Below are 12,301 nucleotides of genomic sequence, written 5' to 3'. Positions count from 1 at the left end.
AGCTATAACTCGGCATAACGAGGCGATCTGAGATCGCCATTGTCATGCGCAAGTAGCGTCGCTTCCGGTATGGTGCATTGTGGGATATAACGCGGCATAATGAGGCATCCGGAGGTCGCCATTTTGGTTATGCGCAGTAGCGTCGCTTCCGGTATGATGCATTGTGGGATATAAAGCGGCATAATGAGGCATCCGGAGGTCGCCATTTTGGTCATGCGCAGTAGCGTCGCTTCCGGTATGGTGCATTGTGGGATATAACGCGGCATAACGTGGCAATAGGCGGTCGCCATGTTGATCATGCGCAGTAGCGTCGCTTCCGGTACGGTGCATTGTGGGATATAACGCGGCATAATGAGGCATGCGGAGGTCGCCATTTTCGTCATGCGCAGTAGCGTCGCTTCCGGTATGGTGGATTGTTGGATATAACGCGGCATAACGTGGCAATAGGCGGTCGCCATGTTGATCATGCGCAGTAGCGTCGCTTCCGGTATGGTGCATTGTGGGATATAACGCCGCATAACGAGGCATCCGGAAGTCGCCATTTTGGTCATGCGCAGTAGAGTCGCTTCCGGTATGGTGCATTGTGGGATATTACGCGGCATAACGTGTCATCCGGAAGTCGCCATTTTGATCATGCGCAGTAGCGTCGCTTCCGGTATAATGAATTGTGGGATATAACGCGGCATAACGAGGCATCTGGAGTTCGCCATTTTGGTCATGCGCAGTATCGTCGCTTCCGGTATGATGCATTGTGGGATATTACGCGGCATAACGAGGCATATGGAGGTCGCCATTTTTGTCATGCGCAGTAGCGTCGCTTCCGGTATGGTGCATTGTGGGATATAGCGCGGCATAACGTGTCATCCGGAAGTCGCCATTTTGATCATGCGCAGAAGCGTCGCTTCCGGTATAATGAATTGTGGGATATAACGCGGCATGACGAGGCATCTGGAGTTCGCCATTTTGGTCATGCGCAGTAGCGTCGCTTCCGGTACGATGCATTGTGGGATATTACGCGGCATAACGGGGCATATGGAGGTCGCCATTTTGGTCATGCGCAGTAGCGTCGCTTCCGGTATGGTGCATTGTGGGATATAACGCGTCTAACGTGTCATCCGGAAGTCGCCATTTTGGTCATGCGCAGTAGCGTCGCTTCCGGTACGATGCATTGTGGGATATAACGCGGCATAACGAGGCATATGGAGGTCGCCATTTTGATCATGCGCAATAGCGTCGCTTCCGGTATGGTAGATTGTGGGATATAACGCGGCATAACGTGGCATTTGGCGGTCGCCATTTTGATCATGCGCATCGAGTCACTTCCGGTATGTTGCATTGTGGGATATAACATGGCAATTAGCAATCGCCATTTTGATCATGCGCATCGAGTCACTTCCGGTGTGTTGCATTGTGGGATATAACGTCGGATTTGGCTGTCGCCATTTTGATCATGCGCATCGAGTCACTTCCGGTATGTGGCATTGTGGGATATAACGTGGCAATTAGCAATCGCCATTTTGATCATGCGAATCGCGTCACTTCCGGTATGTTGCATTGTGGGATATAACGTGGCATTTGGCTGTCGCCATTTTGATCATGCGCATCGCGTCACTTCCGGTATGTTTCATTGTGGGATTTAACGTGGCACGTAGCAGTCGCCATTTTGATCATGTGTAGTCGCTTCACTTCCGGCCAGGTGCATTGCGGGATATAACGCCTCATTTGATGGGCGCCATTTCGTTCGCGAGCAATGGCGTCTTTTCCGGCGGAGGTGATTGTGGGATATCACTGAAACCGCCTTCTTATTTCCGGTTCCGGCTGTGTTGTTGCAGCTCGGTTTACGGCTGTCCGTTTCCGGTGTTTCCGCCATGGGGCTTCGGGGGGTTCGGGGTGTGATAAAATGTTTGCTCATTAAGACCGGGATGTGGTAGCATTGTGGTGGAGTGCTTGTTCATTAGGACCGGGATATAATGGTGGAATATGGAGGCCACAAAGGTTGCAGAACACTCTAATTTTATGGGTAGATTGTGTACTCTGCGTAGTTACAGGCAAAGCGCGCCCCGATGGATACAAAGTTCCACGGAAGGACCAACCAAGGAACGACACACCAAGTCGCACGATCACGACCGACCAATTAAAGGACAATACGCTCGGGATGGACAATACAAAAGAAGTTGCAAGGGACGGGACGGCGCGGCAGTTGGAGGAACGATGATCCCCCTGTCGTCCAGCGCTGAATTGCCTTTTTGTTTTACCCGCTACAATTAATAAAATTTTCTGATTGGAATATCGTTGACTCATTGGCGTATTGCTTATAAATTGATGACAGGGGGGTCCCGGTTGGAACCGGAACCGGTTGCTTATTTACAACGGGAGTCACGAGGAGATGGGGGAGGAGCCAGAGGGAACCCGGCGCCCCATAGAGACCCACTGAGCCCCATAGAGCCCCACAGTGAGGCTATAAGGGTACGCAGCGCCATTTTGGGGCCAAATCCGGGTTTTTTTTGGGGGGGGGTGACAATAGGGTGCTGTTGGCGGTGATGATAGGAGATATGCGCCAGTTTTATGACGGCAGTGCGCATGCGCTTGTTTTAGGACGTCAGTACGCATGCGGCAGTTTTAGGACGCCAGCACGCATGCGCCAGTCTTACGTCGCTAGTACGCATGCGCCAGTTTTAGGACTGTTGTACTCATGCGCCTATTCTCGGACTCCAATACGCATGCGCGAGTTCCGAGCCCGCCCCGCTCCCCGCCGCTCATTCCCTGCCCTCGGGCTCCCTCTGCGGCCGACCGCGTTCCCGCTCCCCGCCCCCATCGCAGCCGCCGTTCGGGTCGCACCTACGGGCTCGGCAGCCCGGGGCACCAGCCGGGGCCATGCTGGGCAAGGACTACATGCTGGCCATCATCCTCGTCAACTGCGACGGTCAGCCGCGCGGGGCGGGGTTGGGGGGGGCACGCGCGGGGCCTGAGCTGCGGCGGCCGCTGTCCGTGGTGCTGATCTCGCGGCGCTGGTGCCGGGCGGGGGGGGGGGCACCGCGGCCCGGAGGATTCCTCCTGTGCGGGCGGGGCCCGGGGCAGCGGCAGCTCCGTTCGCCCTCTGCCAAGGGCGGGTGGAGCACCTCGCGCTCCGAACGGCGCTGGCAGCCGCGGGACCCCCTCTCCGCCTCCCTCCCCCCGCCGCGCCGTGGGGGCCTCAGAGACGGGCTGGGCCCCGGCGAGGCGGGAGCGGAGGAACGGCGCGTCCGAGTGCTGCCGAACCGAGTTCAGACAGGGGGTGTCGGAGGACCCCCGACAGCAGACGGGGACAGGGTCCCGCGCTGGGAGCGTTCGTGGTCCAGCGGGAGAATCGGTCTGGCCAATGGCAGCCAGAGCACCGTCACTGGCTGATGGCACGACGCCCGCCCTTCCTAGCAGCTCCGCTCCGGGAGACAAGCGGTGCGGGGGGCACGATGACCTCTGTATTTTTAGCCGCAGGCCAAGGAGCAGGTCCTGTTACTTATCTGCATCTCGGGCTTGTTCACTCCATCTCTCCAAGGCTTTCGGGAAAGGGCTGCTACCCTTCCCTGGCCATGCTGGGAGTCCTGGCATCCTGCACTGCTGGCAGAGAGCAAGGAGCTGTGTGATGATGGGGATGTCCCTGGGCTATGCCTGGGCACCCCAACTCAGCGCCTCCCCAGCAGGGCTATCCCACCCCTCTCTGGCTGCCAGTGAGGCAACTGACTGTGCTGACCATGGTGTGGGGATCTGCTGCTGCTGTAGCTGCTCTGGCATCTCTGCAAGCCATCCTGCTCAGCACTCTCCCACTCCGTGCTGGGACACCGGGTCACAGCCCAGAGGCCAATGTGCCACCCTTTCCCCACCAGCTTATTGCTTACTTTTCCCTGCAGGTGGGAGCAGCTGTGATAGCTTTCCCCCTTGCCTCACCTTGTCTCTGCACAGACAACCTCTGGAGTGACCACAGCCTGGACACGGACCCTGACCTTCCTCCTGGCTGGAGAAAAATCCATGACTCTCAGGGCACCTACTACTGGCACGTGCCCACGGGCACAACACAGTGGCAGCACCCCACTCGTTCTACCAGTCCAGGAGGGTGCCTGGAGGCTGATGGAGAGGAGATGCTCCAGGAAACGGTATGGGACATGGGCAGGGAAGGAAAGGATGGTGCTGGATCCCAGCAGCCAGGGTGCAGATGCAGCCTCCTACTGTAGCAGGACACTGTCAACTGAAAGTCCTACACAGCCCATTCCTGGCCAGGGTTAAATCCCTTGAAGGACTTTAGGAAACCGCACAGTAGCCCCACCCCAGCCATCCTGCCAGGCTGTCTGATGGTTGCTGTCCTAGAAGGGAGGCCTCCTAAGGTGCCTCTGCAAGCATATACTCTCCTGACAACTCCTCCTCTCTCAGGACTGCCAGGCCCCTGTTGTGAAGCACACATCAAAATCCAGGCCTGTTCCCAGCCCCATGGCCTCGCTGACCAGGAGGTAAGGCTGCCTGTGTTCTGCTGGCTTGTGGCTAGGAAAACTCAGAAGCTTGGTCTGGCACCATGGTGGGATGCTGCCCAGACAGTGTTGTGGGGGTGTTCTGCTGCTCCTCGGGGCAGTCAAGGCCAGAAATGCTGAGCAGGAGCTTTCCCCTCCCCTCCCCACCTCATCCTATCCCTCCACAGGGCCTCGCTGACATGGCAGGGAGATGACTTCCAACAGTGTGGCGCAGAGCCCAGCTCCAAGGTACTGTATCAAGGCACTTCCCAGCACACACACAGCCTTTAGGTTCCCTGCACTGCCAAGTACCGGCAAACCAGGGATGGCACTCGAGGGGGTTAACAGCAGCTGACGGTTACCAGGGTGGGAGCAGGGCTGGCCACACAGGCACGGAGAGAGGTATGGGATAGGGCTATGCCAGCCTGGCAAAGAGCCCTGACATGTCTCTGCTCAGTGCTTTGCTGTGCGTTCTCTGGGCTGGGTGGAGATCCCCGAGGAGGACCTAGCACCCGGCAAGAGCAGCATTGCTGTCAACAACTGCATCCAGCAGCTCTCCAACAGCCAAGGCTCTGCAGACAGCAGGGGAGAGGTGAGCTGCACGGCAGGTGCCACTGCTACACTCCATGGAGTGCAGTGCTGTGGGACGGGGCTGTCCCCACCCTCGCTGTAGTTCTGGGCCGAGCATGGGGCAGTAGTCCTGCACGCATGGGACGTGTGCGGTGGAGGCGCTACCAGGTAAGGGTGCCCCCGGCTCCCCACAGGGCCAGGACCTGGTGATGATCCTGAAGAAGGACACCATGAGCCTGGTGGACCCTCTGGACCACAGCCTCATCCACTGCCAGCACATCCTCAACATCCGCGTCTGGGGCGTCGGCTGCAACAAGGGCAGGTGCCGGGCGCGGGGCGGGGCCACGGCTGCGAACCGCGAGGGGCCCGGGCACGAACTGACCACCCCGCTCTTCCCCCCGCCGTCACGCCGCGCACAGGGACAGGTAACGGCAGGTAGAGCTGCGCGGCTCTCAGCGTAGCGCCGCCTCTGCCGGGACCGCGCTCAGTCCTCCGCGGCCTCGCAGGGACTTCGCCTTCGTGGCGCGGGACCAGCTGACCAGCGTGCTCAAGTGCCACGTCTTCCGCTGCAACGTGCCCGCCAAGGGCATCGCCAAGGCGCTGCACGGGATGTGCTCCCAGGTGCGCCCCGCGGAGCTGCTCGTCGGGCGGCCCCGGCCGCGCGGGCCCCGCGCAAACCGCATCGCCGTCCCCGGCAGATCGTGGCGGAGCGCGCGGCAGCCGGCAGCGACCCTTCACCGAGCGGCGCCGCTCTGCGGCCCATCTCCGCGGCCACGTGGCCCCTGCGTACAGGTACCGGGGTCGCCCCGGGGGGGTTCGGGGACCTGGCTGGGGCGGGGGGGTCTCGCTTTACCTCTCGTGTCCCGGCAGCGGATCCCCGGGACGCCGTAGGGAGGCCGCCCCGGCGCTACGAGGCGTTGTACATCGGCAGCCGGCCCGTGCCCAGGGCCATGGGTAAGGTCTCCGCGCCCCGGCCCGGCCCGGCCCGCAGCCGCCGGGGAAGCACCGCGCGCTTCTCCCCGCAGGGATGGACGTGCTGAACGCCGCCATCGAGCAGCTGCTGGCGGGTCCCGGGCGGCACAGCTGGACGCCCGCACACGTCTGCGTGTCCGACACGGCCGTGCGGGTGCGGCGGGCGCAGGTGGGGCCGGGGCGGAACCGGGGGGGGCGCGGCGGGGTCGGAGCGGGGCCGGAGCGGCGGCCGCAGGACGAGGACGAGGCCGAGGCGCACGTGTGGCAGTGCGACGTGCGCTACGTCACCTTCCTCGGCGTGGGCCGCGACGCTCACACCTTCGCGCTGATCGCCGACACCGGGCGGCGCTTCCAGTGCGCGGCGTTCTGGTGCGAGCCCGACGCGGGCACCATCTCGGAGGCGGTGCAGACGGCCTGCATGGTGAGCGGGGCGGCGCGGGGCGGCGGGGCAGGCGGGTTCGGAGCCGCCCGCCGCCATCCGCCCGCGTCCCCGCAGGTTCAGTACCAGAAGTGCCTCGTGGCCGCCGCGCCGGGGCCGAAGGCGAAACGCGTGGCCGCCGGGGGAGCGAAGGCGGGAGGAGGCGGCGGCGCGGCGGGAGCCGGTCCGAGGAAGCGCGGGGTGCTGTCGCTGCTGGAGACGTTCCGCCAGCGCCACGCGCTGCTGCACCTGCCCTGACGGGGCGCTGCGGGGCTCGACCGGCCCGTCCGCCAATAAAGCTCCGCACTCGGCTCCGCCTCCGCTTCGCTCCGCCCTCAGTTCCGCGGCGCCGGGCGGAAGGGGCGCGGTGCGGTGACGTGTCGCCATGGAGGAGCTCTACGTGAAGCCGGGTGAGCGCCGACAGCGGGGGGATGCGCTTCCGGGGCGGGGGCGGCGGGTGCCGAGCGGCCGTGCCGTGCAGTACAATACAGTGCTGTGCAGTACAGCGCAGTGCAGTGCCGTGCGGTACAGTGCAGTACAGCGCAGTGCAGTACAGTGCTGTGCCGCGTAGCCGCCCCGGCTCTCATCGCGACCTCCGCTCCGTCCCGCAGGGAACACGCGGCGCGGCTGGAACGACCCCCCGCAGTTCTCCTACGGGCTGCAAACTCGGGGCGCGGGTCCCGGGCGGACCCCGCTCAGTCGCCGGGTGCCGGGCGCTCCGCCGGACCCGCCCGCAGGTCAGCGCCGCACGGACGGGCGAGGTGGGGGCCGTGCCGCGCGGCGGCGGCTGCGACGTCGGCCCCGCGAGCTGCCCCGGCCCTGAGCGCCCCGCGCCGCTCCGTTCCCCGCAGGTGCCTCTCCGGACCGCCCCCCCGCGGCGCTGGGGCCGCCCCCGTTGGGCCCTCCCGGCCCCGTCCCGAGCGCCCGCGGCACCCCGAGCCGAGCGCTCGTCGAGGAGAGCGGTGCCGCGGACGGGGAGGCTCCCGCTGAGGCTCCCGCTGAGGCCGTGCTGGCCCCGCTGCGGGAGGCGCTGTCCGCGTGCCGCCCCGCCGTGCAGGTGAGACCCCGCCGCTCTCGGCCCGGGGCCGTTCCCGGGGCCGTCCTTCCTCCCCCGGGGCCGCTCGCCGGTGCAGCCCCGCCCAGCGCGTGTCGCTGCTTTCAGAAACAAGTGTGCGATGACATCGCGCGGCGGCTGACGGCGCTTGGGGACGCGTGGGCCGGGGGGAAGCTGTCGGCCCCCGTGAGGAGGAGGATGGTCGTCCTGGTGCGAGGTGAGAACGGGGGGGGGAAGGGGGCGCGCCCAGAGCGGAGCGGCCGCCGGACGCCGACGGGTTGATCTGTGCCGCAGAGCTGGAGCGGCGCCGGTGGGACGCAGCCGACGAGATCCACCGCTCGCTGATGGTGGACCACGTGAACGAGGTGAGCATGTGGCTGGTGGGCGTCAAGCGGCTGATCGCAGAGTGCAGGAACCTGCCCGCGGCCGAGGACGGCAGCGCAGCTGGGCCCGGCCCGGAGGTGCCCGAACCGCCTGGAGCTGCGGATTGAGCCGGGCAGCAGGAGGGGGAACGTTGCTTCTGCCTTTCACTTCCCTTCCAGAAAAGGGCATTTTAATCACTGCAACATCTTGGTGGCGATTCACTACCTGATGCTCAATAAACTGTTCTAATCTGTCCCCAGCCCTCTTTCTCCAGGTACAGAGCTGCTGTGCAGGGCTACAGCAGCCTCAGCTGTGGGTTGTGGGCCGCGCAAACCCACCATCGGAAGCGGTTCCACCCCTGTAGCACTGAGGCCACCCTGCAGCTGGCTGTGACGAGCTGGGTGAAGTCTGGCACCCTCCAGCCTTGCAGCAGCAGAGCCAGAGGCCGTGTCAACTGCAGGAAGTATTGGGAGAGGGGGAACCACCCCAGGCAGCCTCAGAGCTGGCATAGAAACATCAGGACACAGCTGGGACAAGGTGGGAGATGAGTGGCAGCACCAGCTGGGTGTTTACAACAGGCTGTCCCCAGATGTAAGCCTGCGCTTCTGAAGTACTTTGAGCAGTTGCTGGCATAACCCTGAGTTCCGACATTCATGTTCAAGATCTCCTTTGCAGGAGGGAGGTACCTCTGCTGTTCGGATTCTGTAAGCCTCCCTCCCTGGTGCACTGAGGACCAAAGGAGAGATCCACCAGTTCAGCAAAGGGGTTTCATGGTGTTTATTAATCAAGCATGAGCTCCTAGGCAGTTGCACCAGGCAGTTGTGCTAGAGCCTGAGGTGTCACACATCCATCCCCAGCATCAGAGAGGGCTGCAGCCAGCTGGTCACGGTGCCAGCACCTCCACAAGGCCCAGGAACAGGCCCAGCCACGGCCTGGAGACAGGAAGCTGGAAACTCAGATGTCCATCTCAAACTGGTCTTAATCTGCAAGGGTATGGAGGGACACAGACATGGGTTAGGTTCAGGCTCCTTCAAGGGGAACATGCAGGCAATTGGCTGGTACACAGCCCAAGGCTGAGCTGCAATCTTCCCCCCCTTGCTCTTGTGGCCAGGCAGGAGCCCTGTGCCCCAGGCACTGTTAGCCTGGTCCTCGCTTAGGCAGGGGCTGCACCACCTGGGCTGCTCACCTGGCATAGCTTCTTCACTCTCATTCTGCTCCTTGAGCTCCTCCAGCTTGACGAGGCTGGACTGGGCCAGGGAGGTGACATCTGGGATCTGGGGCAGGCAGCAGGGAAGGGTCCTGGCCCCGGGTGAATTCTTGCACTCCAGCAGGAACTTGCGGTCGTAAATGATGCGGGTACCTGCCAAAAGCAGGGAGCTGTCAGGCACTGATGTCCCCTGGCAGCCCCCTTTCCTGTGTACAACAGTTCTGTCCTGAGCCCAGTGCACTCAGGGGTAGCACTTAGCTATGCTGAGAGCCACAGCTGAGTTTGGAGCAATGGTGAAATTTCCTGCTGGCAGTAGACTGTTCATCCTGTTCAGCAGCCACTGCCCACACTGTTCCTTCCCCCTGGAGGCACAGAAAGCAGGACAGGTGGGGGCAGAAAGCAGCCTCACACTCAGTTCCCTACGGCAGCCCACACAGTGGAGGCCAGGCTCAGGTTGGAGTGGCTCCCAGTCCACCCTGTGTTGCCAACAGTGCTTCAGGATTTTGCCCAGGCTTCTGCACCAGGATGCTTTTGCATCCTGCATCCCAAGAGCTCCCGCACAGGAGCAGCAGGACAGTGGCACTGCATAACCCACAAAGGCACCCACTGCAGCCCTCTCTGCTTCAGACCCAGCACTCATGGTGGTTCTAAAACAAGCTTACTGATAGCAAACAGTGGTGGAGCCAGTGCCCACAGGATGAGTACCTGCCACTCAACTGAAACATGGCTAGCACAGGGACTAGCACCAGGCTTCTGTTCAGAAAAGGGCCTGCTTGACAGCTACGAGGGTTTTTCTTTTTTTTTTTTTTTTTATTTTGTGGGGGGGAATTGGATGACAGTTAATAGGGCACAACTCAGGTACCCCAGGTGACAGCTGTACCAACCATCTCCTGCTCTTGGGGCTGAAATTCTCAGGACTGAGCAGCTTTTATGCTGCCATCCTGTGCTGCTCCAGCAAGTCAGGGTGCCAGAGTACAACTTGCCCCTGCCTGGGAGCAGAGCTCTCTGCTGGAAACCGTTCCCCAGCAATACAACCCCCAAATGCCAGACAAGGTCTCTTACTGCTCCCACAGGCAGCACGATGGCAGTGATGGCCTAGGCAGCAGCTACAGCCTTCTTATTAATAAAACATTAGGCTTCCTGTTCCACTCTAGCTATGGATAGAGGCTTGGCTAGGCATGACCAGGGCGCTCCCACAGCATCACTGCGCCACCTGGAGCCATGCTGTGAGGCAGAGAGGCAGAGCCACCTGGGAGCACTGAAGGCTGACCGGGACCAGCTCGGGATAGCCCACAGCAGGCAAGGACACAGCCACTGAGGGCACTGCTCCTGTTCAAGACAAAGCCCAACTTTTGTCCAGGAGCAGGTAGCTGTGCACATCACAGCCACGCAGCTGAGGCCAGCAGGGCAGTAGCCCCAAGGGGCCCTTCACCTCAGCAGTGTACAGGCTGGGGACAGACAGCTCCCTGTCATCACACTGCCCCTCACCACCACACGCATCACTGACAGTCTGGGCAGCCTTCCTCTTTTGCCTTCTCTTGCACAGTGTCTGATGGCCAGTAGAAGATAACGACAATGCCTACAGCAGAGCTCTTCACTAATGCAAGAAGGAGGCCCCAAGAACAGACAGCTAAGTCAGCACAAAAGCTATTGCACTAGAATGCCATTTCTTCCTTCACCATCAGCTTTTAATACAATTATCAACAACACAATCATTTCTCCTTTTAGATCTGTGTTATCAGGGTGGCAGTAAGATCATTTCCTTCTTGAATACTAGACAGAACATCTGAACACATCCAGTGTTGTTTCTGATGTTTATTTGCCTATCATACTCAGATACTACTTGTGCACTTCATATTTTTTAATATTCCTGAACACTCAGGAGTAACTGGAACAGAGAACAGACACTAATACATTATTTCAAGCGTTCACTCCATGCAAATTATCACTGAATCCTCTCTTTTGGCTGTTATACTGATATACGTTGGTTGCCAAGGTATCAAGTCAGTCCCTGAACAACACCTCGGGCAACACACCTGGAAAAAGAGCACTAGAAAGAAATAAAACTAACCCAGAAAAGCGCATGACCATGTTCACAAAGAAGAAAAAAAAGAGAAAGAAAAGTACCATACCCTAAATCACCACAACTGGCAGGGGAAGGACCCAGCAAACTCTGCATCGCAAACAACTGCATATCAAAACCCTTCCCCTCTTTCCCCAAACCCTGACTACAAATACATGCTAATGATGTGACTCTGAAAAGATGCATTGCTGAGCATGGCAGCTACCAATGACAACATACATCCTCTCCGAAATTCTCACACACAACCTATAAATACTGTTCAGCTTTTATTGAATATTCAGGTAAATATTTCACATTAATACAGGCTACAGAAAGTAGAGCCAATATAAAACATGAAATTTACTCAGATTTTCCTTTTAAGTATGTAAACAATTATACACGTATTTACCACCCTAGCAGGCTGTAATCATGTAATTATCTAGTTCTCTCCTGCATACCAATAGCATTTAGTAGTTTAGCCAAAAGCATCAATTTTATCTGATTTTTAAGTTCAGAATGGCTAAACTAACTGGAGAACAGAATCAATTGTATAAGTAAATCAATTTGTTCTTATGCAATGGGCAATCAAGTTTTCACTGTTTCATAGCCCACAAAAAATTGCTTAGTTAGGCACATTAAAAAAAAAATCCCCAGGGTTCTTCAAATCATAAGGTTTCCCAAACAAGGCTAAAAAAGGATAGACCCCCTTAAATCAGTTGACGTACTTGAGATGCATGTTTCCAATGTGAGGTGCCCAGGTGCCAGGCCAAATCTATAGCAAGAAATAGAAAGACAAGTCTATTATGAAAACAAATAAAGCTTTTTTTAACAGAGAATTTAACCACTAGAGGGCAAGCTTAAGGCTTCCCCTAAAATATAACAAGACTGTCCAAACACTGGGAGCTGTCTTCAGCTCTGGCCTGGTTTTGACTGACAACCTGCAAGATAAGAAGCACGGGTGTAAACCCTACCTCTTACACAGAGAGCTGATACCCTGTTGAACAGTTGAACATTCTTGAAATTCTCACTGTTTTACCTGAAAGTTTCCACACTGATACTGCTATATGTATTAATAAACAGAAAAATCACACAATCTCGACTCTAGCATCAAAGAACTAGGAAAAAAAAAAGACATTTAGCTTAAAAAAAAAATAATCCAAACAAAGCGTAACACCAT

At 58.7% G+C, this 12,301-nt stretch overlaps 3 protein-coding genes across 22 annotated transcripts in view; 2 read left to right on the top strand and 1 right to left on the bottom strand.

Moving 5' to 3' along the window:
- The first annotated feature begins 2,663 nt into the window (after positions 1-2,663).
- On the top strand, positions 2,664-6,749 carry APBB3 (amyloid beta precursor protein binding family B member 3). 2 transcript variants are annotated; one of them, XM_015876189.2, is made up of 12 exons: positions 2,664-2,923; positions 3,940-4,130; positions 4,405-4,481; positions 4,667-4,727; positions 4,936-5,070; positions 5,243-5,370; positions 5,468-5,473; positions 5,555-5,669; positions 5,747-5,840; positions 5,919-6,002; positions 6,074-6,441; positions 6,517-6,749. In XM_015876189.2, exons 1-12 carry the CDS (start codon positions 2,875-2,877, stop codon positions 6,694-6,696), a joined length of 1,488 nt encoding a protein of 495 aa, XP_015731675.1. In that variant the 5' UTR covers positions 2,664-2,874; the 3' UTR covers positions 6,697-6,749. The 2 variants fall into 2 exon arrangements, with proteins under 2 accessions (XP_015731675.1, XP_015731671.1); XM_015876185.2 differs by lacking the exon at positions 2,664-2,923 and having other exon boundaries at positions 3,044-4,130.
- Positions 6,720-8,110, top strand: SRA1 (steroid receptor RNA activator 1). Its single transcript, XM_015876191.2, has 5 exons — positions 6,720-6,848; positions 7,050-7,175; positions 7,290-7,495; positions 7,601-7,709; positions 7,787-8,110. Exons 1-5 carry the CDS (start codon positions 6,824-6,826, stop codon positions 7,981-7,983), a joined length of 663 nt encoding a protein of 220 aa, XP_015731677.1. The 5' UTR covers positions 6,720-6,823; the 3' UTR covers positions 7,984-8,110.
- A 498-nt stretch (positions 8,111-8,608) lies between these two features.
- Positions 8,609-12,301, bottom strand: part of LOC107320384 (ankyrin repeat and KH domain-containing protein 1) — a 97,435-nt gene continuing 93,742 nt past the window's right edge. For 13 of the 19 annotated variants that reach the window (XM_015876170.2, XM_015876164.2, XM_015876167.2 and 10 more), the window contains 2 exons: positions 9,042-9,215; positions 8,609-8,838 (listed from right to left, as the gene is read on the bottom strand). In XM_015876170.2, coding sequence (XP_015731656.1) covers positions 8,695-8,838; positions 9,042-9,215 — 318 coding nt within the window. In that variant the 3' untranslated portion in view covers positions 8,609-8,694. Of the gene's footprint in view, positions 8,839-9,041; positions 9,216-9,875; positions 11,897-12,301 lie in introns of those variants that run through there. The other 6 variants (XM_015876174.2, XM_015876173.1, XM_015876182.2 and 3 more) reach the window with 3 other exon arrangements.

Source organism: Coturnix japonica, chromosome 13 (assembly GCF_001577835.2).
Source record: "Coturnix japonica isolate 7356 chromosome 13, Coturnix japonica 2.1, whole genome shotgun sequence".
NCBI classification, from domain to species: domain Eukaryota; kingdom Metazoa; phylum Chordata; class Aves; order Galliformes; family Phasianidae; genus Coturnix; species Coturnix japonica.
The sequence above is the reverse complement of the archived record's forward strand: the minus strand, read 5'-3'. Positions and strand labels throughout refer to the sequence as shown.